General features: G+C 42.5%; 1 protein-coding gene across 3 annotated transcripts in view; it reads right to left on the bottom strand.

Moving 5' to 3' along the window:
* Positions 1 to 25,766, bottom strand: part of LOC120991673 (protein regulator of cytokinesis 1-like) — a 73,502-nt gene that overhangs the window by 1,673 nt on the left and 46,063 nt on the right. The window contains exons 8-13 of one of the 3 annotated variants that reach the window (XM_040420472.1): positions 14,082 to 14,218; positions 13,179 to 13,274; positions 12,774 to 12,920; positions 12,582 to 12,671; positions 8,902 to 8,994; positions 2,247 to 2,351 (exon numbers count right to left, since the gene is read on the bottom strand). In XM_040420472.1, coding sequence (XP_040276406.1) covers positions 2,247 to 2,351; positions 8,902 to 8,994; positions 12,582 to 12,671; positions 12,774 to 12,920; positions 13,179 to 13,274; positions 14,082 to 14,218 — 668 coding nt within the window. Of the gene's footprint in view, positions 1 to 2,246; positions 2,352 to 8,901; positions 8,995 to 12,581; positions 12,672 to 12,769; positions 12,921 to 13,178; positions 13,275 to 14,081; positions 14,219 to 25,766 lie in introns of those variants that run through there. The other 2 variants (XM_040420473.1, XR_005776756.1) reach the window with 2 other exon arrangements.

The raw sequence follows: 25,766 nt of genomic DNA, 5'->3' as shown, positions 1-25,766 counted from the left end.
GCATCTAAAGGCCTGTTTACACTGAACAGTGGTTTGAAAAGTTAAAGGGAATCGGTCAGCAGTTTTGACCATGCTAAACTGCTGACATTAGGTAGGGGCTACATACCTTTTGTGGAGCTTTTATCCTCTACCTCTGCCCAATTAGGCCCCTCAAAGTGCTAGAGGTGGAGATTCACCGTGAAGTTCTCTACGCATTGTGTTGCTTTACAGCCTTTCCCCTCTTCATTGAGTGACAGCTGTAACATCCAACAAGGAGACCACTACATCTGTCAGAGCAGCATGGAGGGGCTGTGAAACAGCTCAATGCAGACAGCACTTCACAATGAAGCGCCAACTCAAGTGAACCCAAGTTGTAAAAGTCAAGGTTTATTCTCACCAAGGCCTCATGCACACAACCATATGTTTTAAGGTCTGCAAACTTCGTATCCGCAAAACACAGATACAGGGTGTGTGCAAGTCGCCATTTTCTTTTTCCCCCTTCTATAAAAATGTCCTATCCATGTCCGCAAAATGGACAAGTATGGGTCATGTATTTTTTTGTGGGACCGAGGTAGACCTACAGATGCGGGCAGCACATTGTGTGCTGTCCGCATTTAATGCAGATCGGATGAGGAACAAAAATACAATTGTGTGCATGAGGCCTAAGGGTCCATTCACGCGACTGTAGGCAGTCCGTATTGCGGACCGCAATCTGTGGTTGCGCAACATATGGGCACAGCCCATGTGAATCCCGTATTGACTTGAATGGGTCCACAAGCCTCAAGATATGGCACGAATTGGAAGCGCTTCCATGGGCTTTTTGGTCCGGGTGACATGTCCTATATATATATTGCGGACCCATTGAAGTGAATGTGTGAATCCTGTATAGCTGTGTGGACCCAGCCGGTGCCCATGCTGCAGTCCGTGGCTTATGTTCATGTGAATGTACCTTAATCCTGATAAAACCTCAACAAAGGATATGTTATACTACTCTCCCCAGCTCCTAACTAAAGCCGTCAGCAAACAGAATGGTCAAAACTGCTGACAGATTCTCTTTAAAGCCTCATTCACACATCAGTGTCTCACGGACGTGTGTTGTACGTGTTCTCCACGGACAGCACACGTCCCCATTAACTTTAATGTGTGTATTCAGACCGTGTTTTTAGCACTGATGCATTCTCTATTGTGTCCGTTCACGGATCCATCACGTCCATTATAGTCTATGGGTCCGTGAAAACCACTTTTGCAACACGGATGCCATCCGTGCTTCACGCATCATTAAGAGATGCTTTGAAAATTATTTTTCAGCTGTTCAGTGTCAGTGAAACACGGATGCAACATGGACAGCAAAAAACAGACACAGGGACCCAACACAGATCCTTCATGGACAGCTTCACAGATGCATCACTGACCACCTGCTCACGGATTTGAGCACAGACGTGTGGATGAGGCTCACGAGTTGCTGATAAACACTTTCCACCTGTAAAATCAATTGGGCAAAAATATCCCCCCTCCAGCGGATGAATACGTTTCTTTCCACCCTTTTCGACCCCCTTACTGAATATCTATAGCTGTTCTCATTAGAGCAGCTTACACCTACTGCAAAGATGCTGACCATAGCTCCACCAAGTGGCTGCTTCTGTGAGCCCAATAGCACTAACGGGGTGTCATGGCTGCCGGGGATCTAGCAAAAGTCCCCATGTACTGGAGGCTATACAGTCACGCAAATAGGCTGAATGTCTGTGTGAGACTGACCGCTATAATAGACTGAAAGTATTTCAGTGCATTATTAAAGTGATAGGAACGCTGGCTCAAGTTCCCTTGTGTAACTAATACACTGTGGTTTTTCCACACGGAAAAACCTTGGGTATTCTGCAGCGTGTGCAGGTGGCCCAACTATACATGCTGCATGTGGTGTCAAATTAAAGAGAACCCGAGGGTCGCCTTAAGACACCAGAGTTATGCTCCAACCATAATTACTAGAATAAGAAGTTCAGAATTACAGTTTTAAAAAAAAAAGTTACATTTCTTGGATGGTTTTTCCAATTTTTATATGACCATTAGGGGGTTAATCAGGGTCTGGACAGCTCCGCATACTAACACTACAGGGGAGTTTAGATGCTTAAAACACACACACACACATTTGTATGAGGACATCCCATTACAGGATGCTGTGAAACCGCCCTCTTGTGGCAGTTTGACTAACTGACGGAATACTAGAAAGCTGGAATTGCCCAAGTAGTAACTGTAGAAAAGCATGCATTTACCTTGAACTCTGAATAGCTGCCAGGCTGGCTGGAGAATGGCACTGTCTGTTTGTTATTGTCCTGCAATGGAGTTCTCACAGGGGTATCTCTAGTTTTCAAAGGGGTCTGCAAAGCAAACTACATGATTACACTCGCTCCAGGACTTCAGCTTTGCTGAGAGCAAAAGGACTGGCACATACTGTAATAGCCAATTTATAGGAAACGGTCGCATCACCACAAGAACGACACAAAATAACAGTGTAAGGAAGGCTATAAATGACAGCAACCTCTCTTCTCAACTACAAACTAGTGAGATTAGGGATAATCCTTTAATACCAACACAGCTGATCAACCAAATGGTTATATTTTATCCTGTCTGAGAGTTTCCAAGACTTATCTGCAAAGGACAGAAGTGGCCAGAAAATACAATGACATGATCTGTACAGAATCCAAAACTGTTCTCCATGTAAATGTTCCCAAATATTCTTAGGCTTCGTTCACATCAGCGGTCAGCCTTTCCGGAAAGGACGGATTCGGCATATAACTGAGCTGAACGGAGCCTACGGACCTCAGACTATAATGGGGTCCGTTAGGTTTCCGCTCAGATGCTAATTTTGGAGCAGGCTCCGTTCAGCTCAGTTATGTGCCAAATCCGTCTGTCCTTAAACGGAGCAGGAGAACGGTGAACGCAGCCTTACCTGAAATTATACTGTTTGTTTTTTTAGTCTGGTCAGGCAAAATTGTACATAATTCAAAGAAAAAAAAAGAATGTAGGAGCAATTAAAGAATAAAATAAATTTTATAAAAAGGAGACCCGGCTGATATAGTAGTTTTATGATGCACTTGTCTAAAGTTTCTTATACAGGAGGGGAGTTAAAGGGGTTGTGCCATAAAGTAGGTTTTCACTCTAAAGTTTATCTTCATCATTTCCTCTAGCTCCCACTCCTCCATGGATAGTTCCCCCCCCCCCCCCAAATTTACCTAGTTGCAGTTTTCTTAGCCCCCCCATGCTTGAATCTTACTCCCCGCTTTATGTTTCCACTGTCCCATCATACATTAGAGGAGGGAGATGTCTCCTGACATCAGCAGCTGTGATCTTGCCCCTTGTTCTTACGAATTATGCTTCCTATGTCCTACATTCCAAGGCTCCAATGCAGGACATAACCTACAGCAACTGAATATCAAAACAGATTTTCCACAGGGTGCAATGGTAACCTAATGACCTTAGAATAGGACAGTTTTAATAAATGGTGATTATTTGGGGGAAAACGGTGATCTATGTTGGGCAGGATACATTGATGTTGGTGGTATAACCCCTTTGAGGGACTCCTGACAGGCCCTATAAACATATTTAGTTATTCCTATGCAGTCATAGATCTATTAATGTATTCCAATGATATAAGAGTACCCCCTGTCCGCATTGTAAACCATGTAAAAACAACTTTATATTCATCTGTCAATCACATTTCTTTATGCCCAAGGGGCGTTTTTTCTCGTACCTTTGTGCCCAGCCGCGCCTCAACTGTCGATTCCTACCGCCGCCCAGCTCATTATTCACTGCGCTGGGCGGCTCTTACATTCCCCGATCCTGTCAGTTCCCGCGCATGCCCGATAGAGACTTATGGGCATCGGCCTCAAATCGGACCATCTGCGCATGCGCCGGCACCCTCCCAAGCCTGTAATTGAATTAGGGATCGACCGATATTGATTTTTTAGGGTCGATACTGATAATTTGTTAACTTTCAGGCCGATAGCCGATAATTTATACCGATATTCTGGGAATTTTCATTTTTGAGAAAGAAAAAAAATTCCTACACAAATCTGCTGAAAATTAATGTTTATTGTTAACGTGTATTTTTTTTTGTAAATCTTTTTCATTTATACTCACTGTCCCCGCTGCCCTGTGCACACAGCAGCATGGAGCTGAACAGGGCAGCCAGGGCTTCAATAGCGTCCTGGCTGCCACGGTAACCGATCGGAGGAGGAGGGGATCCTGTGTCCACTGCCACCAATGATTAATACTGGGGGGGGGGGCGCACTGCGCCACCAATGTTTTTACTATTGGGATGGGGGTGGGGGGCGCACTGCGCCACCAATGATTAATACTGGGGGGGCGCACTGCGCCACCAATGAAGATAAATCTCTCAATCATTCATATACAGGAGGCGGGAGCTGGCTGCAGAATCACATAGCCGGTTCCCGACCTCTATGAGCGGCAGCTGTGATCCGCGCCACCTGAGGGGTTAACTACCGCGGACCGCAGCTACCGCTCATAGAGGTCGGGAGCCGGCTATGTGATTCTGCAGCCAGCTCCCGCCTCCTATATATGAATTAATGAAAGACTTATCTTCATTGGTGGCACAGCGGCCACAGCCCCTCCCCTCCTCTTGTCTTCTCTCTTGTCATTGGCGGCAGCGGCATCACAGGGGGAGGGAGACACTGCTTCCTTCTCCCCTGTGCTGCTGAGGGAACACAGAGAGCGCTGAGAGCAGCGCTCTGTGTTCCCCATACGTTATCGGTATATCGGCAAAATAGATGCCGATAACGTTTAAAATCCTCAATATCGGCCGATAATATCGGTAAAACCGATAATCGGTCGATCCCTAAATTGAATCCAGAGCTCTTCTCTCGGGTGACAGGATCGGGGAATGTAAGAGCCGCCCAGCGCAGTGAATAATAATGAGCTGGGCGGCGGTAGGAATCGACAGTTGAGGCGCGGCTGGGCACGAAGGTAGGAGAAAAAACGCCCCTTGGGCATAAAGAAATGTGATTGACAGATGAATATAAAGTTGTTTTTACATGGTTTACAATGCGGACAGGGGGTACTCTTATATCATTGGAATACACTTTAATAGATCTATCACTGCATAGGAATAACTAAATATGTCTATAGGGCCTGTCAGTGTCCCTTTAAATATTAGTGAAATAAAGAAACTATTTTAAACTTAAAACAAATTTTATTGAGTCTAACATCACAATGGAGGAATTGAAATTTGATTTAAAATTAAAAAAAAGGGTTTTAACTGCTGGGACCCCCACAGACCCTGAGAACCAGCGCTCTGCTATTGCCATGGTCCCATAGAGAATAAATAGAGTGGCAGGGTGCATGCTCAGCCTATACAATGTATGGCGATGTACTTGGTGAGCTGTGAAGAGGCTGAAGCACTCACCAGAGCTCCACCACAGGTCAGATTATGAAGACCTATCCTGAGAATACATCAATATTGTACTCCCGGAAAACTATAGGCCATGTAAGGTCAGTGACCTAGCAGGGGTGAGATGGTTCCAGCTCCAGGAAATCCCACCAATCAGCTGTTTGAAGAGGCTTCCTAGGCCACTGACCTCACATGGCCTATCAGCAGCTGAGTCCCATTCAAGTGAATAGGCCTGAGCTGCAATACCAAGTACAGCCACTATACAATATATGGTGCTGTGCTTGGCGAGCTGTGAGGCACTTATCGTAGCTCCACAATCACTTCAAACAGCTGATCACTGGTGGTGCCAGGAATTAGACCCCTGCCGATCTGATATTGATGACCTATCCTGAGAATACATCACCAATATTATACTCCTAGAAAACCTCATAATACGATCAAATACTTTTATATTTGACATTTAACAATAGAGTGGCCATATCCTAGGGAAATTTATTATAAATGGAGTCAGGTTTTATTACGCTGGTTCAACTTTTTTTCAAATAGGATTTTGGTTAATGGGGTTATGTCCCTGCCTTTTCCGACACTAGGGGAACTAGGCCAGGATGTCCTATATCTCTGCTGCTTTTTGCATTAGGAATAGAGCAACTAGTGGTTTTAATTGGAGAAAAGAGGGCGAATAAAAAAAAAGGTATTCACAAAAGAAGTTTATGAAGAAAACAGCGCTATATGCAGTGGATGGTTTAAAGCTTGATTGTGACAAGACAGTCCACTAAATACAATATAAAATTAGTTTCACGTGGATATTACAGAAACCCGACCGTGTGGCCATACCACGTGGAAGGGTTTACCCCATTATTAACTGGATGTACAACTATTACTACCACAAATACTTTTTACATTGCAGAATTCCACAATTTGGATAAGTGAGTGTTTAGAATTAAAATTAAAAAGAGGTAAGAAATTACCTGTGAAGTAGTAAGGATTGTCCCTACAAAAATGGAGGGCATACATCTTTGAAACACAGATACAGCATTGTGGGATGAAAGTTTGTGGTTTTGGATAAAGGAATATTGGAATGTATACCCTATTACTGTATGAATGAGTCTGCAACCGTCCTGCAATTTTGCGGAACGGGTGCGGACCCATTCATTTCAATGGGGCCACAAAAGATGCGGACAGCACACCGTATAGGCATTTTCTATTATGGTTGCGGCCATGTGCTGTCCGCAAATTGCGGAACTCAAACGGCCGGTTTCCGTGTTTTGCGGAGCGGCAAAGCACTACAGCCGTCTGAATGGGCCCTAAGAAGCAAGCATTTACACAGGTCTTTGGTCCACACATCTGGGAGGAGAATGCATGGGTGCAACTCTCTCCTTTCACTTCAATGGGAGTTATGTAAACAGCTGAGGAGTTTTCTGCGGTTCCCTCCACCCCCATGGACACTGAATGGAGCAGCAGGGTGCATGCATGATCACTGACCAGTGGGGCCACAAACAGACAAGTGGTAAATGCCCTTTATGGGACAACCCCCGTAATAAGTGTAAGCAGGCTCCTGAGTAACGAAAAAAAAAAAAAAAAAAGACTAACAACTTGCACACTCCTCAGTTTCCATGGAAACTGCACTGCACCAAAAATTCAAAGGCAGGAAGCATTTTATAGAGCAGGAGAAGCTGAGCATATAGATATATAATCTTGTGGGAAAGGATTCAGTAAAATATATACCTTTAAATCTCTACTATTTCTAGTTTCATGATCACAGGGGAGGTGTTATATGTGACTGACAAGTATCTCTGTATACACACTTGTACGGAGAATACTATCATCACTGATAACACCTCCCCCCATGTACAACTATCAGTGACTGACAGCTATCTATGTATACACACATAGGGCTCATTCACACAACTGTGATTTGGTACCGCATCCCAGCCACATTTCTTGCAGCTCGGGTGCAGACCCATTCACTTCAATGGGGCCGCAAAAGATGCAGACAGCACTCAGAGTGCTGTACGCATCCGTTGCTCCGCATTTCTATAAAGGGCCGTCCATTACATTGATTGCGGAAGGCACATGGGCGGCATCAGTGTTTTGCGGATCCGCAATTTGCAAACCGCAAAATACGGCACGTTCGTGTGAACAAGCCCTTACATAGGGGAGATGTTATCAGTTAATGATTGCATTCTCTGTGTACAGCCATCAGTGACTGACAGCCATCTATGTATACACACTTACACAGAGAATACTATCAATCACTGATAACACCTCCCCTATGTACAACTATCACTGACTGACAGCTATGTATTTATATACACTTTGAAGAAAATGCCGTCAATCACTGATACCTCCCCTGTGTACAGCTATCTCTGTATACCTACTTACAGACAATGCTATCACTGATAACACCTCCCCTGTGTACAACTATCACCGATTGACAGGTACCTATGTATTCACACTTACACAGAGTGCCATCACTCACTGATAATACCTCCCCTGTGAATAATGAAGTCAGAAAGAGTAGAGCTTTAAATGGATAAATTACAAGTTTTACAGAATCTTTTCCGAAGAAAAAATAAATAAAAAATCTGCTCAGCTCCTCCTGCTCTATAACATGCTGTCTGCAGATTGCATTGTATTTTGTGGCGATTAGTCCTCTTTAAGCGATCTGGGTTGTTTATTGCTCAACTGCCCAGAAAGCATACACCAACTTCAGCATAGTCACATTTATTGGTTTCATGGAATATATTTAAAGGGGTCATCCCATGATTAGTACAAAAATGAGAAATCAGACTTCATATAGTGCATGACAATCTATTTCTGACAAAGCCAGCACCAGCCCTGAACCTCACATGGATCCTCTCGATTTCTTTCAAGCTGCCAGCTCAAGGGTTGCGTCCTTCCTGCTGCTCTCTCCCTTTAACTGCCACAGCTTCTAACAGTATCTAGGGCTGGTGGAAGTTGAAGGATGAAACTGAGCATGTGTGACCACCTTAGCAAGCTGGACAGAGAAAGAGGAACAGCAGGTGGCGCTACACAGATACATTTCATTGAATAACTCAGTGGCTATGCTGCATTTTTAATTACATGCAATTACAAAAGTATTCAGATCCAGGTGCTGGCTTTAAAAAAGTTAAGTATATTCTGTAGGGCAAACCCTTTAAGACTTCAAAGTTAAAGGTTAGTATGCGAGCATTTTCAATGGTGCAACACATGCCATTTTCAATGGTGCAATATTGGCTCAACTTGTATGTTAGGTCCTTATGTTAGTCATAAGTTACAGCAATAGACCATGGGACATGATAACCATTAGTCGTTAGTTAGTACAAGAGACATAATTTACAGATCCCCAATGGAAAACTCCCACCAAGTTACTTCATGTTGGTGACAGAATCAAGACTAAAATAGTAACCTTCACATGGAACTGGTTATATAAAGCTTTATCCTGTGGCCATCAATAACTGGTTATTCTGTGAACATGTACTACATTTTGTCTTTTTCGTGCTTAGGGACATTTTTCTTACCTTAACTGTAGCAAGCGGTACTTTTCCGGTCATCTGGCTTACAGAATGTGAGATGTGTGTGCGAGAGAAAATTGAATTGGTTGTTCCATTCAGCTGCAAAGAAAAAAAGCTGAAGTAACTAAACATTACACCAAAATGCTCTTAACCCCTTTGTGACCAGCCTGTTTTGGGCCTTACTGACCAAGCGGTTTTCTTCCTTTTTTCATCGCCGCGTTCTAAGAGGTATAACTCCCCCCCCACCCCCGTCTATATAGCTTTATAAGGGCTTATTTAATGGGACTAGTTGAAGTTTTTAATGGCACCATTTTGGGGTACACAACTTTCTGATTAACTTTTATTAACTCTTTCTGGCAGCGAGATGGGAAAAACAGCAATACTACCACTGCGTTTTTATGTTATAAATTTTACAGCGTTCATTTTTCGGTATAAATAATGTAATATCTTTATTCTCTGGGTCAGTACGATTACAATGATACCAAATACATATAGTTTTTTTAACGGTTTACTACTTTTTTTGCATTGCCATTTCCCAAGACCCATAACTTTTTTTTTTTTTATTTATATGGAGTTGTGTGAGGGCTTGATGTTTGGGGGACGACGTATTTTTCATTGGTATTATTTTGGAGTAAATGGCGCTTTTTGACATCTTATTACAATTTTTAGGTGGCAACAGACAGCTTTTGCTGATTGCTTTTAAAATGCAATGCACTATCCCTATAGTGCATTGCATTTTGATGGCAATGCTATTCTTGCCAGAGAGGCGCAGTCGGCTGGAAATTACTTAAGGCTGGTCTGGGGCCTACATCAGACCCCAGGCAGCCTTCACACACATCGGCACCCAGCGATTGCATTTGCCTTTGTCAGCACTTTACATGCGGCGGGCGCCATTGCCCGCGGCATGGAAAGTGTTAAATAGCCTGGATCGGCACTCCTGCCGGTCCGGGCTGTTAGAGCAGGGCTGCGAGAGCCGGGGTCCCCGTTTCCCGCAGGGCCCATGAAGCGCTTAGACTGGGCCGCCGTAAAAAAGCGGCGGCCCAGCCTAAGGCCCCTTAGTGACAGTCGTAAAAAGGCGTATGGGTGGTAACTAAGGGGTTAATATACAAAAAAACTAAATTGATTATTTTACAGGGCTAATTCTTCACCTTATTCAAAAAAAATACATGGCACATAAATGTTATCAGATGGGCAGAACCATAAATCATTTTATAGGACCTGTTACCCCTGATGACAGGTCTTAGTAAATACTTGCACGTCTCATGTAACAACAATTCTGGAATATCTTTTCTTATGCCTCTATGAAGTGACATTCCTTTATTATTCCTGCTAGAAGTTATGAATTGTTAAAAGTCTGCAATAAAGGTCCAGTTGGGGGGTGTCTGACATTATCCAATCAGCGTGGCAGTATCAGATTGTGCAGGGACACACCCAGCTGGACCTTTATTGCAGACTCTTGGCAATTCATTCATAAAGTCCAAGCAGCAATAACAGGAATGGCTCAACAGTATCATAATAGTAGATGCTCCTGAATTATTATATGCAAGTAGTTAGTATAAACAGACATGTCAGAAAAGGTGACCTTTAAAGGGGTTTTCCGCTTTACTCATCAATATCCGATCAGCAGGGGTCAACTAGCAGCACTGCATAATATTCTGCATGCATGATATAGTTTCTTCATCTACCTGCATCCCTCCACTTGTAGGAACGAGCTGGAAATTGCAAGTGTTTTCTATGGTTAACAGTAGCCATCTCTAACTTACTTTCGTTGAGCATCCTGAACTGTATCAACTAAATACTCCCATGGCTAGTGATTGCATCTGAAATGTGGTCCATTAGCACTTTTATTGCACATAAAAGGTGACCAAGTGGAAATGTGAACATTTACATTAACATACGGTTAAACAAAACAAAAACGATAACTGTTATTTTTTTATTTTTTTTTGCTAAAGTGTATGGCAAGTGATAGGCAACAATTTTGCAATAGACTTTAATTTAGCCAAAACGTTTTTTTTTGGTAGAAAACTGGGGCTGAAATGGTCCTTAGCAGCACTCTTCAAAAGAGCGTTGCTAAGGGCCCTCCGTCCATTAGAAAATACGGGTTGTGCAGATGCTGTGCTTCTGACTCGTGCTTCCCTGGGAGACAGAAGGCTGGGCACAGGAGTCTTAGGAGTTAAAATTCATGTAGCAGCCGGCTCACTGCGCACAGTGATTCTACTTCCGGCGGCTGATTCATAAATTATCATCACAGGGATCGCAGGTCAGTTAATGTAATGGAGCATTAGATTGCATAGAAAGGGGGAATATAAATGTAATTTTAACTCCTAAGACTCCTGTGCCCAGCCTTCTGTCTCCCAGGGAATTACGAGTCAGAAGCACAGCGTCTGCACAGCCCGTCTTTTCTAATGGACGGATGGCCCTTAGCAACGCTCTTTTGAAAAGTGCTGCTAAGGGCCATTTAAGCCCCAGTTTTCTACCAAAAATAAGCAGTTTGGCTAAATAAAGTCTATTGCAAAATTGTTACCCATCACTTGAACTACACTTTAGCAAAAAAAAAAAAAAAAAAAATATGACAGTTATCCTTTAACCACTTGCCAACCATCCGTTGACTATATACGTCCAGGTGGTAGGTACGCATATCCTCAAGAGTATTTTAAAACGCCCTTGCAGAGACCACAGCTGCAGGTTGCCCGCCATCAGTAACAGCAGGATAACCCCATACACCATTGAGAGTTTTTTTTTTTTTTTTTTTTTACAGTGCTTGCCTTCCCCATCAATGTATACATAGTGGTCAATAAGCGGTAATGCCACTTCCTGCTCCGTTCTGAGTGGTCATATGATCATCAGGAGCTGGGAGTCTGCGCGAACTGCTGGGTTTTGGCAGAACCAAATCAGCTCTGCAGTAAGGTTGTACAGGCCTGTACAAAATCTCTAGGAGCTTTATTACCCCTGTAACTGGGGCTAATGTCAGCCCCGGTTACAGGAGGAATCGGCAATAAAAATAAATTAAAAAAATAAACACAACCCATACATGTCATATCATAATGACTCATACGGAAAGGGACATAATGTTAAAAAATAAAAAAAATTTATAAAAAAATAAAAATCGGTTTCACATGGTGCGGCCTTTTTTTCTCTCCAAATTTTCGAGGCTATAAAAAGAAAACTAAAAATATGACCGAAAATAGAAATGACAAAAATAAAGCCCCATATATCACCGAAAAAGAGGCAAACATTTACATAACCTAATGAAAAAAAGTTATGACTTTCAAAGACGCATGTATTAGAAAAAAGGAAGATGCACGTGGTCAGGAAGGGGTTAAATGGTTCGGTCTTGAATTGTCAAAGGACAATTGTCACATTGAAAATATGGTCCAATCTGCAGGCAGCATGTTATAGAGTAGGAGGGGCTGAGCAGATTAATATATAGATCTGTGGGAAGAAATTGAGACCTCCTTGCATACATATCTGTACAGAGATAGCGGTCAGTCACTGAGTAGAACCAACCACTGGATGCCTAAGCATAGAACGTGCAGGAATTAAAATGGAAATAATACAAATAGTACTGAATATTGTCCCATAAAACTATAAATCTGCTCAGCTCCTCCTGCTCTATGAGATGTTCAATGTCATAGGTTGCCTTTTTATAATCACGGTACCAATAAATATTAATTTGGTGTACTTACCTTTCTATTTTTGCTACTTGGAGTAACCTGTGAACACTGTCCGGCCGGCCGCTTGACTGGCGTTTTAAACTGTGTGGTCTCTTCTTTTTTCTGTGCCCGTAAGAAACATGAAATCAGAGGCTGCAATGTAAAACTCTAGCTGAAGGGAACAGATGTGAAGGCAGAAGAGAGCAGTAGCGCTGGTGGACTTACCCGGTCTTGTTTCTCACGCTCCTTCTGCTGCTTCAACAGCTCCCACTGACTGGTAACATAATCCATAAATCGACTGCCTTTAATTAAAAATGGACGACCTTGCTCAGTCTCCCACAAGTCTATCCGGGACTTCAGCTCTTCCTCTAGCTAATGGTACAAAAAATACAAGGGGGGGGAGAGTTATCAAAACTGGTGTAAAGGAGAACTGGCTTAGTTGCCTATAGCAACCAGATTTCACCTTTCATTTTTCGAAGCGCCTTTGGAAAATGAAAGGTGGAATACGATTGGTTGCTATGGGCAAGGAAGCCAGTTTTTCTTTACACCAGTTTTGATAAATCTCCCCGAATTTCTTTTACGCTTTATACATGGCCATGAATAACATTTTGCGTGGCATGTTCCAATTACCTTTGATAACAACTTCTGAAGCTTTGCACGTTCTTTCTCCTCCTTAAGCAATGTTCCTCCACGGTTGGAGAATCTGTTGGGGTCACATGCCTTTATCTAAAAGGTAAAGAAGGCACATAAAGGAATAATGAATACAAGTACTTCAGTTAGGCCTGTCTTTATTTCCACTCCTGCCTGCCTGGTCTGCATTTAACTTGCAAGAATCTTCCTGAATGTCCATACAAAGCCTGCAGCTGCACCGGGACGCCGTACATTAGTGCATCACGAGATCAGGGGTCAGGGCTCCCCGAGCAGCAGTCATGCTATTGCTCCAATTAGCACTATGGACCTACTATGGTATCTCCAGCCGTGGCAGACACGCATGCGGATCTGCTGTTCCACCGAAATGGGGAGAACGGGCCCCTATTTTCCTGGTGGCCCCAGCATTCAGTCCCTCTCCCCAAGTGCAGATATTCAGTGCTAACATTGTCCAGTTTTGTGGGGTTTTTTGCAGACAATTCTGCAACAATTTTATTCATCTGAATACAGTTTGCAAAAATTCATGCATCTGCTACAGAAAGAATCCTATTCAGATGTAGGGAACTGATTTGCAGTCACAAATACCTGCAATCAATCTGCCACACTTGACTATATCCTTACAGAATTGCTGCTTGTAAAAAAATGAGAAAAAAAAAAAAAAAAAAACAACAACTCACAGAAGAGACCATGCTATAAGCAAGTCACTTTTGAAAACTTCATTGCTAAAAGTTAAAATTTTGCAGAAAGTCACCGATCCTAAACTAAAAAGTTCACCTTCTATAGTCCAGTGCGCAGGAATGCAGCAAGTTGCAAAATTTGTGCAAAGCAAGAGTCTGTGTAGTGCTAGTCAGAAAAATATACCGTAAATAGTATAAAATATGCCACCTCTAATATTACAAACTGGGTCCAGCTGGTTTCCCACTTTGCCACCGCTTCCAGAATGAACTTGCATTTTTCATAGAGCATTTTCATTTTGATAATCTCTTCATCATGCTTGCTTAAAAGATCTTCCGAATAGTCATCTGCAACACAAAAGACACCAGAACGGGTTTATCAGAACAGTTACATTACCATTACATTATCTGTAATAAACCTATTACTGAAATCACTACAGCGGTTAGCTATTACAGGGGCTTGTCCAGGAGCCAGCACAGACAGGCTTAGGCCTGGGCCATACGGAGACTTTTTGCTGATTTTAACTATTGGGCGACAGCTGCAGTCCACAAGATTGCATCAAAGCCAATGCATTCCTTTGGACAGCAGCTGTCGCTTCATAAATCAAATCAGTAGTACCACAAAAAGGCACAATGTAGCTCAAGGATAACTAAACTTACCACATCATTCCAGTGTACAGGATTAACCTGTTACTGACCAGACCTGAAAGGGACAGTATCAGAAAATGACCATCACATTTTTATAATTTAAAATATTTTAAGAATTGTTAATTTCCCATGTCAATATCTAGATTTAAACAAAACCCTGCAGATTTTGCACTAGCTTCTTAGTCTATACAGTTATCTGCTTATCTGTTTTACCTGCCTGTAATATCGCCTCTGTGTACAGATAAGACAGGATCCACCATTCACAATAGACTATTGTCAAAGCTTATCTATTCTTTCCTTGTACAATGACCCCTGCACAGATCCCAGAGCATGCCTAGAAAACTCTCCATAGAAGTCAGTGATGTCCCCTTCTGACCATTGTGTCTATGGCCCATGGGGCTGCCGCAAAGCAAAGGGGTATTCCGGTTACAATATAACTTATGTTTCAGACTAATTCATCATCAATAATTACCTAATATAATGTAAATATCACATTTTTAGTTATAAAAAGTAGTTTTCTTCTCTGCTACCCACTGTGTTTACACAAATTACCATGACACCGACCTGTAGTTCTGAGCCTCTGTGTGGTCGAGCATGCTCAGTGTGTTGCTATCAGTTCTCTAGCTAAATGTCTTGTGAAACAAAGGGCGCGTTAGTGTGCTGGTGATTGTACACGGGGCGTGACTGGACTGTATATCAGGCAGCCAATCAGTAAACAGCAACACTCAAACGAGCACAAACTCACAGCAGGAAAGCTAGGGATTGTGGGGATTAAAGTTTTGTGAGGGAAGATCAGGCGCCAAGATACTCTGTCTTGCAGGCTCACACAGGAGCTAGACAAATTGATTGCAAGGTAAAATGAAACTATGGTTATATGTATAGGTATGGCTTCTGGTTGGGTTACAGCTTGCAGCCTTAATGCAGTTTTTCATAAATAAAGTTACTTTACCGGAATAACCCTTTAATGTTGGTTAAAGGGGTTGTCTCACTTCAGCAAGTGGCATTTATCATGTAGAGAAAGTGAATATAAGACACTTACTAATGTATTGTGACTGTCCATACTGCCTCCTTTGCTGGCTGGATTCATTTTTCCATCACATTATGCACTGCTCATTTCCATGGTTATGACTAGAGATGTCGCGAACATAAAATTTTCAGTTCGCGAACGGCGAACGCGAATTTCTGCAAATGTTCGCGAACGGGCGAACCGCCATAGACTTCAATTGTTTCAAGGGGACTAACACCTGGACTGTGGCATGCCGGAGGGGGATCCATGGCAAAACTCCCATGGAAAATTACATAGTTGACGCAGAGTTGGATTTTAATCCATAAAGGGCATAAATCACCTAACAATCCAATATATTTTTTTTAACAACGTGGTTTAAAACATCCAGTGTGTGTATACACAAGGTATTTGAGTGAGTGACACCCTGTAACGGTATGAGTGGAGGCCTAGCCAGTGGCCACAATACAGTCTGTGTGGGCCTGACACACACTGGCTTGCAACTGTGATTATATCACAGAAAAAGATTAAATATATATTTTTTTTATCTGCGAGGTATTTTCTGTCACACCCTGTATGAATGGTGTGCACACAGTACTGTCTGTGACTGAGCCTGCAGCCTCTCACACACGGGCAGGCAACTGCAAATTATATATATCAGACTGATGTACCAGCCCTGAAAAGGGCTTTTTGGGGTGCTGTCAGGACGCTGTCCTTACAGCAGATGAGTCTGTGGACACAGAACACTGCCCTAGCTAACGCTTTCCCTATTGAATCATCATCAGCAGCACTGTCCCTCCTCTCACTGAGAATGCAGCTTCCGAATAAATCTAAAATGGATGCTGTCCAGGAGGTGGGAGGGTCTGGGAGGGAGGGTCTGCTGCTGATTGGCTGGAATGTGTCTGCTGACTGTGAGGTACAGGGTCAAAGTTTACTCAATGATGATGTATAGGGGGCGGACCGAACATCACATATGTTCGCCCGCCATCACTAGTTATGACCACCCTGCAATCCATCAGTGGTGGTCGTGCTTGCACACTATGGGAGCGGGCTACATGACGGCTGCATCAAATTGCAGGTCGCAGCCGTGAAGTGTTTCCCTTGCATCCAAGTAAGTATGATCAGCACCATGGGTGAGCTGCTCTGGGGTCTTTTATAACCCCTTTCAATGTTTGAAGGAAAAAGCTGCAGTTTTTATTGGTAACATTTTGCGATGGCTTTTTGGTCACTTTATTTAATATTTTGGAAGGTGAGGTGGCCAAAAAAAAACCTCAGGCTATGAGCTGAGCGCTGCGATTGGCCAGCGCTACAGCATAGGAGAAGAAGACGCCGGCAGGATCAAGTGGGTGGAGCCTAACTACTTACATACCGGAGGCTATAACCGGAGAACGGAGCGGCGCCCGGGGATAACAGTAAGTGCAGCGGGATCCCTGGGCGCCGCTCTACACTCCTGTATAGTCAGTTTAGAGGCTTTCTTCTGGGGAAAGGTCCTCTTTAACTGTTTATTTGCCGTTTTCTAATTCTAGTCCCTGAACATAATTATGGGGCAGCCATCTTGCCAGAGCGGTTCTTAGCATTTACATATGTGCTTTACAGCAGCTGCCATGGGCCCTAAACAAAATGGACAGGAGGGGACCTCATTGACTTCTATTGGAGAGTTTTTTAGGCATACCCTGACCTGTGCAGAGGACAGGAGGGAGTACATAGGATCCACCATTTACAATAGGTGATATCACAGCCAGTGTTCACATTTTATAGAGGGAGTCATTACACCCATATGTCATACCAATTGTGTAGTATACATCTCTTATTTTTGTGCAGTGGGCTAGATAAGGATGACTTTTCTTCACTTAAAATTAATATTTTTTTTTTTCTTAAAAAAAACAAACAAACATCCCACTAGGGTTTTGGAACTTACTGATCTTCTAATCACTGATAGGTACAATACAGTAGCATTGTAGTTGTCAGTATTAGGGCTCATGTACACGACTGTATTTTCAGTCTGCAACAGATCCACATTTGTTTGCAGATCGCATGCATACCCATTCATTTCAATGGGGCAGCAAAAAAGCCACGCAAAAAAGGAATAGTCTCAAATTAAAAGTTAAAACTAAGAAATCTAATATATAAAGCTGAGTGTATGTGTGTATGTTCGCTAAAGCAATCCGCATCGTCGCATTTACAATCACAAAATTTGGCACACAGGTACATCAGGTGTCCGGTAAGGTTTTAGACCAGGTCTCAGCTCTGTAGGATGTACAGAGATACTCCCAAAAAATGCATAACCCAATAGAAGCTGGGTCACATGACCCTTATCAGCCAAGAAGTTCGCAGGCGGTTAGCCTCCACATACAGTTTTACTTCAGGTTTCCATAACAACCCAGCCATTTTTCTTCACTGCTGTAGGTGAGCTTTAAAGGAAATATGTCACCAGGATAATCGGTATTGAAGTAAAGCCATGGCAGAATAGCTGTGGATAACACTGTTAGGCTCCATTCACACGTCCGCAATGTGTTTTGCGGATACACGGAGTCACGGATCCGCAAAACACGGAAAGCGGCAATGTGCGTTCCGCATTTTGCGGACCGCACATTGCCGACATAATAGAATATGCTTGTTCTTGTCCGCAATTGCGGACAAGAATAGGACATGTTCTATTTTTTTGCGGAAACGGAAGCACGGATGCGGAAGTGCGGATCCGCAAATGTGGATGCGGACAGCACATTCCGTCCCCATAGAGAATGAATGGGTCCGCACCCTTTCCGCAAAATTGCGGAAAGGATGCGGACACATTTTGCGGACGTGTGAATGGAGCCTTAAGGGAGCGGAGTGCTGTGGAGGTCACAGTTCAGGGGGCAGTTGGGTGGCCATTTAGGCCACCCTGAAAATAGACTTTTTTTATGGTATCGAAACCGAATAAAAAATTTGGTATCGCAACAACTCTAAAGGAATGACGTCAGGGCAAATGCAGTGAATAAATTAACTGGTAGGCGGTGCTGGGCTCCGGAACGATTGGCACAGCCGGGCTCCAATGGATCGTGGGACAACCCCTTGGGCTCCTTCTCAAGGTAATTTACATAGCAATAACATCGCTTTTTTGACAAATAAAAGACACACAGAGCAGTAAGAGTGGGACCATTTAATACAAAACAAGGAGACTGATGGCACATATGAATATCTCTGTAGGGTAAATCCTGGTGACAGAATCCCTTTAAAACCCCGCCCCCAAGACAGCACAGTGCTGCTGTCTGAGTGTGAGCTGTTCAAAAGGACACACCCCTGATCTGGTTAGACCACGCCCCCTCCCACTCCTCAGCCAACAGGGATTGAAAAATGAAGTTAAAAAATAACTAAATCTACTTCTAGGTACAGTGCTGCTGTCTGAGAGTGAGCTGTTCAAAAAGGACATCCATGTGTCAGTCCAGGCCCTGCGCCACACGGAGGACAGGGAGTCTGAAAGCTGGACTGTCCGGCCTAAAACTGGATCTCTGGCCACCCTAGGGGCAGGCTGCTGTGGAGGTCACAGTTAAGGGATGGTCCACTATGAAGGTCACTGTCAAGGGGGTGGTGTGCTGTAAAACTCACTGTTAAAGGGGCAGGTTGCTGTGAAGGTCAAAGTGCAGGGGGTAGGCTGCTGTGGAGGTCCCATTTTAAGGAGACGGGGCACTGTGGAGGTCACAGTTATAGTGGATACGGTCGATATCTGTAATTTGTATAAAGTACATTTTTGTGGCATGAAATTTGCCATTTATACTGTTCACACTTCACAGTAAATAACCTGTAAAATTCCTCAGTGTATACAGTCATGTGGACACATTTGCAGCTTTTGCATTTTTTGTGTAGTACATGTTCAATAAAATGTACAGTGCCTTGAAAAAGTATTCGTACCGCATTCATCTCAGTAGGCTCTTTTCAGTGCTCCTGTGAGGGAAATCATACCTACTCCATTTCGTTCCTCTCTCCTCACAACGGGCTCTTCCCCTCCTTTCTCATACTCTATTATTTTCATGCTGATGCTTGCATTGTTTTTCATAATATTAAGAATGTTCTAAATACAAAGGCCAAATGTCTTGTGTTTACTTCTGCGAGAAACGTTGTAATAATTTCACTCCTTTTTGGCATAAAGCCATTATGATATGCTGTTGGTATACATACACGCATGCTGAAATTAAACTGAAGGTCACTTTATGGAGCATACCGTCTGTGATGATCTTTCTCGAGCCGCTCAACTTAACTCTTAATTTGGCCCCATCACATCGTTAGAGCTGATTTCGCTCACACTCCCATAGGAATGAATGGACGTCGGCCGCACATGTGCGGCACGCCCTTCAGGACTTTTCCAGCTGCGTTCTACGTATAGACATTTGGCGCATATCCTAGTGATATGCCCCAATGTCAGGAGATTAAAGGGGTTGCACGATCTAACAGTCACATTCAAATTGGAAAAACACTAAAGAAAAAAAAAAAAGGGACATTTTTTAAATTGTAGCTTTTCAACCCCTTAAGGACTTGGCCATTTTTTGAAAATCTGACCAGTGTCACTTTAAGTGCTGATAACTTTAAAACGCTTTGACTTATCCAGGCCGTTCTGAGATTGTTTTTTCGTCACATATTGTACTTCATGACACTGCTAAAATTGGGTCAAAAAAGTAAATTTTTTTGCATAAAAAAATACCATATTTACCAAAAATTTTGAAAAATTTGCAAATTTCAAAGTTTCAGTTTCTCTACTTCTGTAATACATAGTAATACCCCCAAAAATTTTGATGACTTTACATTCCCCATATGTCTACTTCATGTTTGTAGCATTTTGGGATTGATATTTTATTTTTTGGGGATGTTACAAGGCTTAGAAGTTTAGAAGCAAATCTTGAAATTTTTCAGAAATTTACAAAAACCAAATTTTTAGGGACCACTACAGCTCTGAAGTCACTTTGCGAGGCTTACATAATAGAAACCGCCCAAAAATGACCCCATTCTATAAACTAAACCCCTCAAGGTATTCAAAACTGATTTTACAAGCTTCGTTAACCCTTTAGGTATTGCACAAGAGTTATTGGCAAATGGGGATGAAATTTGAGAATTTCATTTTTTTGCCTAATTTTCAATTTTAACCCATTTTTTCCACTAACAAAGCAAGGGTTAACAGCTAAACAAGACTGTATCTTTATTGCCCTGACTCTGCCGTTTACAGAAACACCCCATATGTGGCCGTAAACTACTGTACGGCCACACAGCGGGGCGTAGAGTGAAAGGTGTGCCGTTTGGTTTTTGGAAGGCAGATTTTGCTGGACTGTTTTTTTGACACCATGTCCCATTTGAAGCCCCCCTGATGCACCCCTAGAGTAGAAACTCCATAAAAGTGACCCCATCTAAGAAACTACACCCCTCAAGGTATTCAAAACTGATTTTACAAACTTTGTTAACCCTTTAGGTGTTGCACAAGATTTAATGGAAAATAGAGATACAATTTCAAAATTTAACTTTTTTGGCAGATTTTCTATTTTAATATTTTTTTTCCAGTTACAAAGCAAGGGTTAACAGCCAAACAAAACTCATTATTTATGGCCCTGATTCTGTAGTTTACAGAAACACCCCATATGTGTTCGTAAACCGCTGTACGGGCACACAGCAGGGCGCAGAAGGAAAGGAATGCCATACGGTTTTTGGAAGGCAGATTTTGCTGGACTGTTTTTTTTGACACCATGTCCCATTTGAAGCCCCCCTGATGCACCCCTAGAGTAGAAACCCCAAAAAAGTGACCCCATTTTAGAAACTACAGGTTAGGGTGGCAGTTTTGTTGGTACTAGTTTAGGGTACATATGATTTTTGGTTGCTCTATATTACACTTTTTGTGCGGCAAGGTAACAAGAAATAGCTTTTTTGGCACGTTTTATTTTTTTTGTTATTTACAACATTCATCTGACAGGTTAGATCATGTGGTAATTTTATAGAGCAGGTTGTCGCGGACGCGGCGATACCTAATATGTATACAATTTTTTTGATTTATGTAAGTTTTATACAATAACTTCATTTTTAAAACCAAAAAAAGTTTTAGAGTCTCCATAGTCTAAGAGCCATAGTTTTTTCAGTTTTTGGGCGATTATCTTGAGTAGGGTCTCATTTTTTGCGGGATGAGATGACGGTTTGATTGGCACTATTTTGGGGTGCATATGACTTTTTGATCGCTTGCTATTACACTTTTTGTGACGTAAGATGACAAAAAAATGGCTTTTTTTACACCGTTTTTATTTTTTATTTTTTACGGTGGTCACCTGAGGGGTTAGATCATGTGATATTCTTATAGAGCCGGTCGATACGGACGCGGCGATACCTAATATGTATACTTTATTTTTATTTATGTAAGTTTTACACAATGATTTCATTTTTGAAACAAAAAAAAAAATCATGTTTTAGTGTTTCTTTAGTCTGAGAGCCATAGTTTTTTCAGTTTTTGGGCGATTATCTTGGGTAGGGTATGATTTTTGCGGGATGAGATGACGGTTTGATTGGTACTATTTTGGCGTACATGTGACTTTTTTGATCACTTTTATTACCTTTTTTGGGAAGTAAGGTGGGCAAAATTTCAATTTTCTCATAGTTTTTATTTTTTTTATTTTTATGGTGTTCACCGTGCGGGGAAAGTAACATGACCGTTTTATAGATCAGGTCGTTACGGACACGGCGATACCTAATATGTGTAGTGTATTTTATTTTTTTAATTTTTATTCAGTGATGAATGTTTTTTTTTTTTATCTTAACTTTTTTCACTTTTTTTTGACCCAGACCCACTTGGTTCTGGAAGATCCAGTGGGTCTGATGTCTGTATAATACAGTACAGTACAATATATATTGTTCTGTACTGTGTTTTACACTTGTCTGAACAGATCTATGCTTTTAGCACAGATCTGTTCAGCACCATGGACAGCAGGACGCCTGAGCAGGCGTCCTGTTGCCATGGGAACCTTCCCCGTCTGCCACAACTTCGCAGACGGGGAAGGGTAAGCACAGGGCTGAGGGGGGCTCTCTCCCTCTCCATCGGGGGGCTGCAAAGGCACAGCAGCCCCCCGATGGTGAGGGAGGGAGCTCCCTGACCGATGACAGCTAACTTTTTCCATACAGCGGTCCGTACGGACCGCGGTATGGAAAGGGTTAAACGGCTGACATCTTCACAGATGTCAGCCGTTTATACCAGGGTGCCAGCAATGTGCTGGCACCCTGGTATACCCACTAGAAGCCAACGATCGTTCATGGGGAGGCGGGCGGGGGATCGCGATCCCGCCTGCCGCACCGCCCGCCTCCCGCAACGCCCCCACCGCATGCGACACCCCCCAGAAACTGCAAAAAGCGCAGCAAACCGCAGGTCTGAATTGACCTGCGGTTTGCTGCGATCGCCGACACGGGGGGGTCACATGACCCCCCCCGGCGTTGTCACAGGATGCCGGCTGAAGGATTTCAGCCGAAATCCCGTTCTGATTAACCCCTGGGGCGCCGGAATACTGATTTCAAGTTAGGACGTACCGGTACGCCCTGAGTCCTTAACCACTTCCCATCTGGGCCCTTTGCCCCCTTCCTGACCAGGCCAAATTTTGCAAAACTGACATATCTCACTTTATGTGGTAATAACTTTGGAACGCCTTTATTTATCCAAGTCATTCAGAGACTGTTTTCTCGTGACACATTGTACTTCATGATAGTCATAAATTTGAGTCAAAATATTTCACCTTTATTTATGAAAAAATCCCAAATTTACCCAAAAATTTGAAAAATTCGCAATTTTCTAAATTTCAATTTCTCTGCTTTTAAAACAGAAAGTGATACCTCATAAAATATTTATTATTTAACATTCCCCATATGTCTACTTTATGTTGGCATCATTTTGGAAATGTCATTTTATTTTTTTAGGACGTTAGAAGGCTTAGAAGTTTAGAAGGAATTCTTCAAATTTTTAAGAAAATTGCCAAAATCCACTTTATAAGGACCAGTTCAGGTCTGAAGTCACTTTGTGGGGCCTACATAGTGGATACCCCCATAAATGACCCCATTGTAGAAACTACACCCCTCAAGGTATTCAAAACCGATTTTACAAACTTTGTTAACCCTTTAGGCGTTCCACAAGAATTAAAGGAAAATGGAGATCAAATTTTAAAATTTCACTTTTTTGGCAGATTTTCCATTTTAATCAATTTTTTTCTTTAACACATCGATGGTTAACAGCCAAACAAAACTCAATATTTATTACCCAGATTCTGCGGTTTACAGAAACACCCCACATGTGGTCATAAAACTGCTGTATGGGCACACGGCAGGGCGCAGAAGAAAAGGAACTCCACATGGTTTTTAGATGCCATGTCCCATTTGAAGCGCCCTGATGCACCCTTACAGTAGAAACTCCCAAGAAGTGACCCCATTTTGGAAACTAGGGGATAAGGTGCCAGTTTTATTAGTACTATTTTTGGGTACATATGATTTTTTGATCATTCATTATAACACTTTATGGGGCAAGGTGACCAAAAAATTGGTTGTTTTAGCACAGTTTCTATTTATTTATTTTTACAGCGTTCACCTGAGGGGTTCAGTCAAGTGACATTTTTATAGAGCAGATTGTTACGGACGTGGCGATACCTAATATGTATACTTTTTCTCATTTATTAAAGTTTTATACAATAATAGCATTTTTGAAACCCAAAAATTATGTTTTAATGTGTCCATGTTCTGAGAGCTATAGTTTTTTTATTTTTTGAGAGATTTTCTTATGTAGGGGCTCATTTTTTGCGGGATGAGGTGACGGTTTTATTGGTACTATTTTGTGGGACATACGCATTTTTGATCACTTGGTGTTGCACCTTTTGTGATGCAAGGTGACAAAAATTGCTTGTTTTGACACAGTTTTTATTTTTTTATTTTTACGGTGTTCACCCGAGGGGTTAGGTCATCTGATATTTTTATAGAGCTGGTTTTTACGGACGCGGCAATACCTAATATGTATACTTTTTTTTTATTTGTTTCACTTTAACACAATAATAGCATTTTTGAAACCAAAAAAATGATGTTTTAGTGTCTCCATGTTCTAAGAGCTATAGTTTTTTTATTTTTTAAGAGATTTTCTTATGTAGGGGCTCATTTTTTGCGGGATGAGGTGACGGTTTTATTGGTACTATTTTGTGGGACATACGCGTTTTTGATCACTTGGTGTTGCACCTTTTGTGATGCAAGGTGACAAAAATTGCTTGTTTTGACAGTTTTTTTTTGTTTTTTTTTACGGTGTTCACCCGAGGGGTTAGGTCATGTGATACTTTTATAGAGCTGGTTTTTACGGACGCGGCGATACCTAATATGTCTATTTTATTTTAATTTTTCTATTTTTAATTTTTTTTTTTTATTCCTTACTTGGGAAACTTTTTTTTTTTACATGTGAAACTTTATTTTATTTTATTTTTTCAACCCTTTATTTTTTTTATTTTTTTTTACACTTTTCGTCCCCCATAAGGTCATACAAGACCTCTGGGGGACATTTACTTCACTTTTGATTTTTTTTTTCACAGTTGATTTCTCCTGTAACTGGGGCTGACATAGTAGCCCCAGTTACAGAACAAATGCACCCCTATAGAGGCTGTACAGCAGCAATCCTGCGCTGTACAGCCTCAGAGCAGGGCTGATCGAGGTCTCTGAGAGACCTCGCACAGCTCCTGCACACTCCGGTCACGGCGGTCACATGACCGCCGGACCGGAACAGGAAGCGCTGTGCGCTTCCTTCTCTGCAGACACAGCGCTCGGTGAGCGCTGTGTCTGCAGCGATCGTGGAGGCAGGGACACCTGGGCACTGTCCCTGCCTCCTCTCTGGGTTGCCCTGCTGTCACTGACAGCGGGCAACCCGATCAGCAGCTGCACGATTAGCGTGCAGCTGCTATTTCTGACAGGACGTTTTAAAACGTGCTGTCAGAAATAGACGTCCACCCATAGGACGTTTATATCCTATGGGCGGACGTGAGGCGGTTAAGGACTCGGGAAATAGGGCGTACCGATACGCCCTGCGTCCTTAATGGGTTAATAAGCGTCTGCGGTAAATCTTCTTGGTTCGCAACTCAGGGGACACAATTGCATTAACCTCTTAGTGACATAATAAACTTTCACTAGTCCTGACATTACCATATAAATACCTGGCAGTGTAGGGCATATTGAGGACATGCAATAGCTTATTTTTTATTTCTATGCACTGCACTGTCCCCCCCACCGTGCCCCCTG

This window comes from Bufo bufo, chromosome 2, assembly GCF_905171765.1.
Source record: "Bufo bufo chromosome 2, aBufBuf1.1, whole genome shotgun sequence".
Taxonomy (NCBI): domain Eukaryota; kingdom Metazoa; phylum Chordata; class Amphibia; order Anura; family Bufonidae; genus Bufo; species Bufo bufo.
Note: the sequence above shows the minus strand (reverse complement) of the source record. Positions and strands in the feature narration are given on the sequence as shown.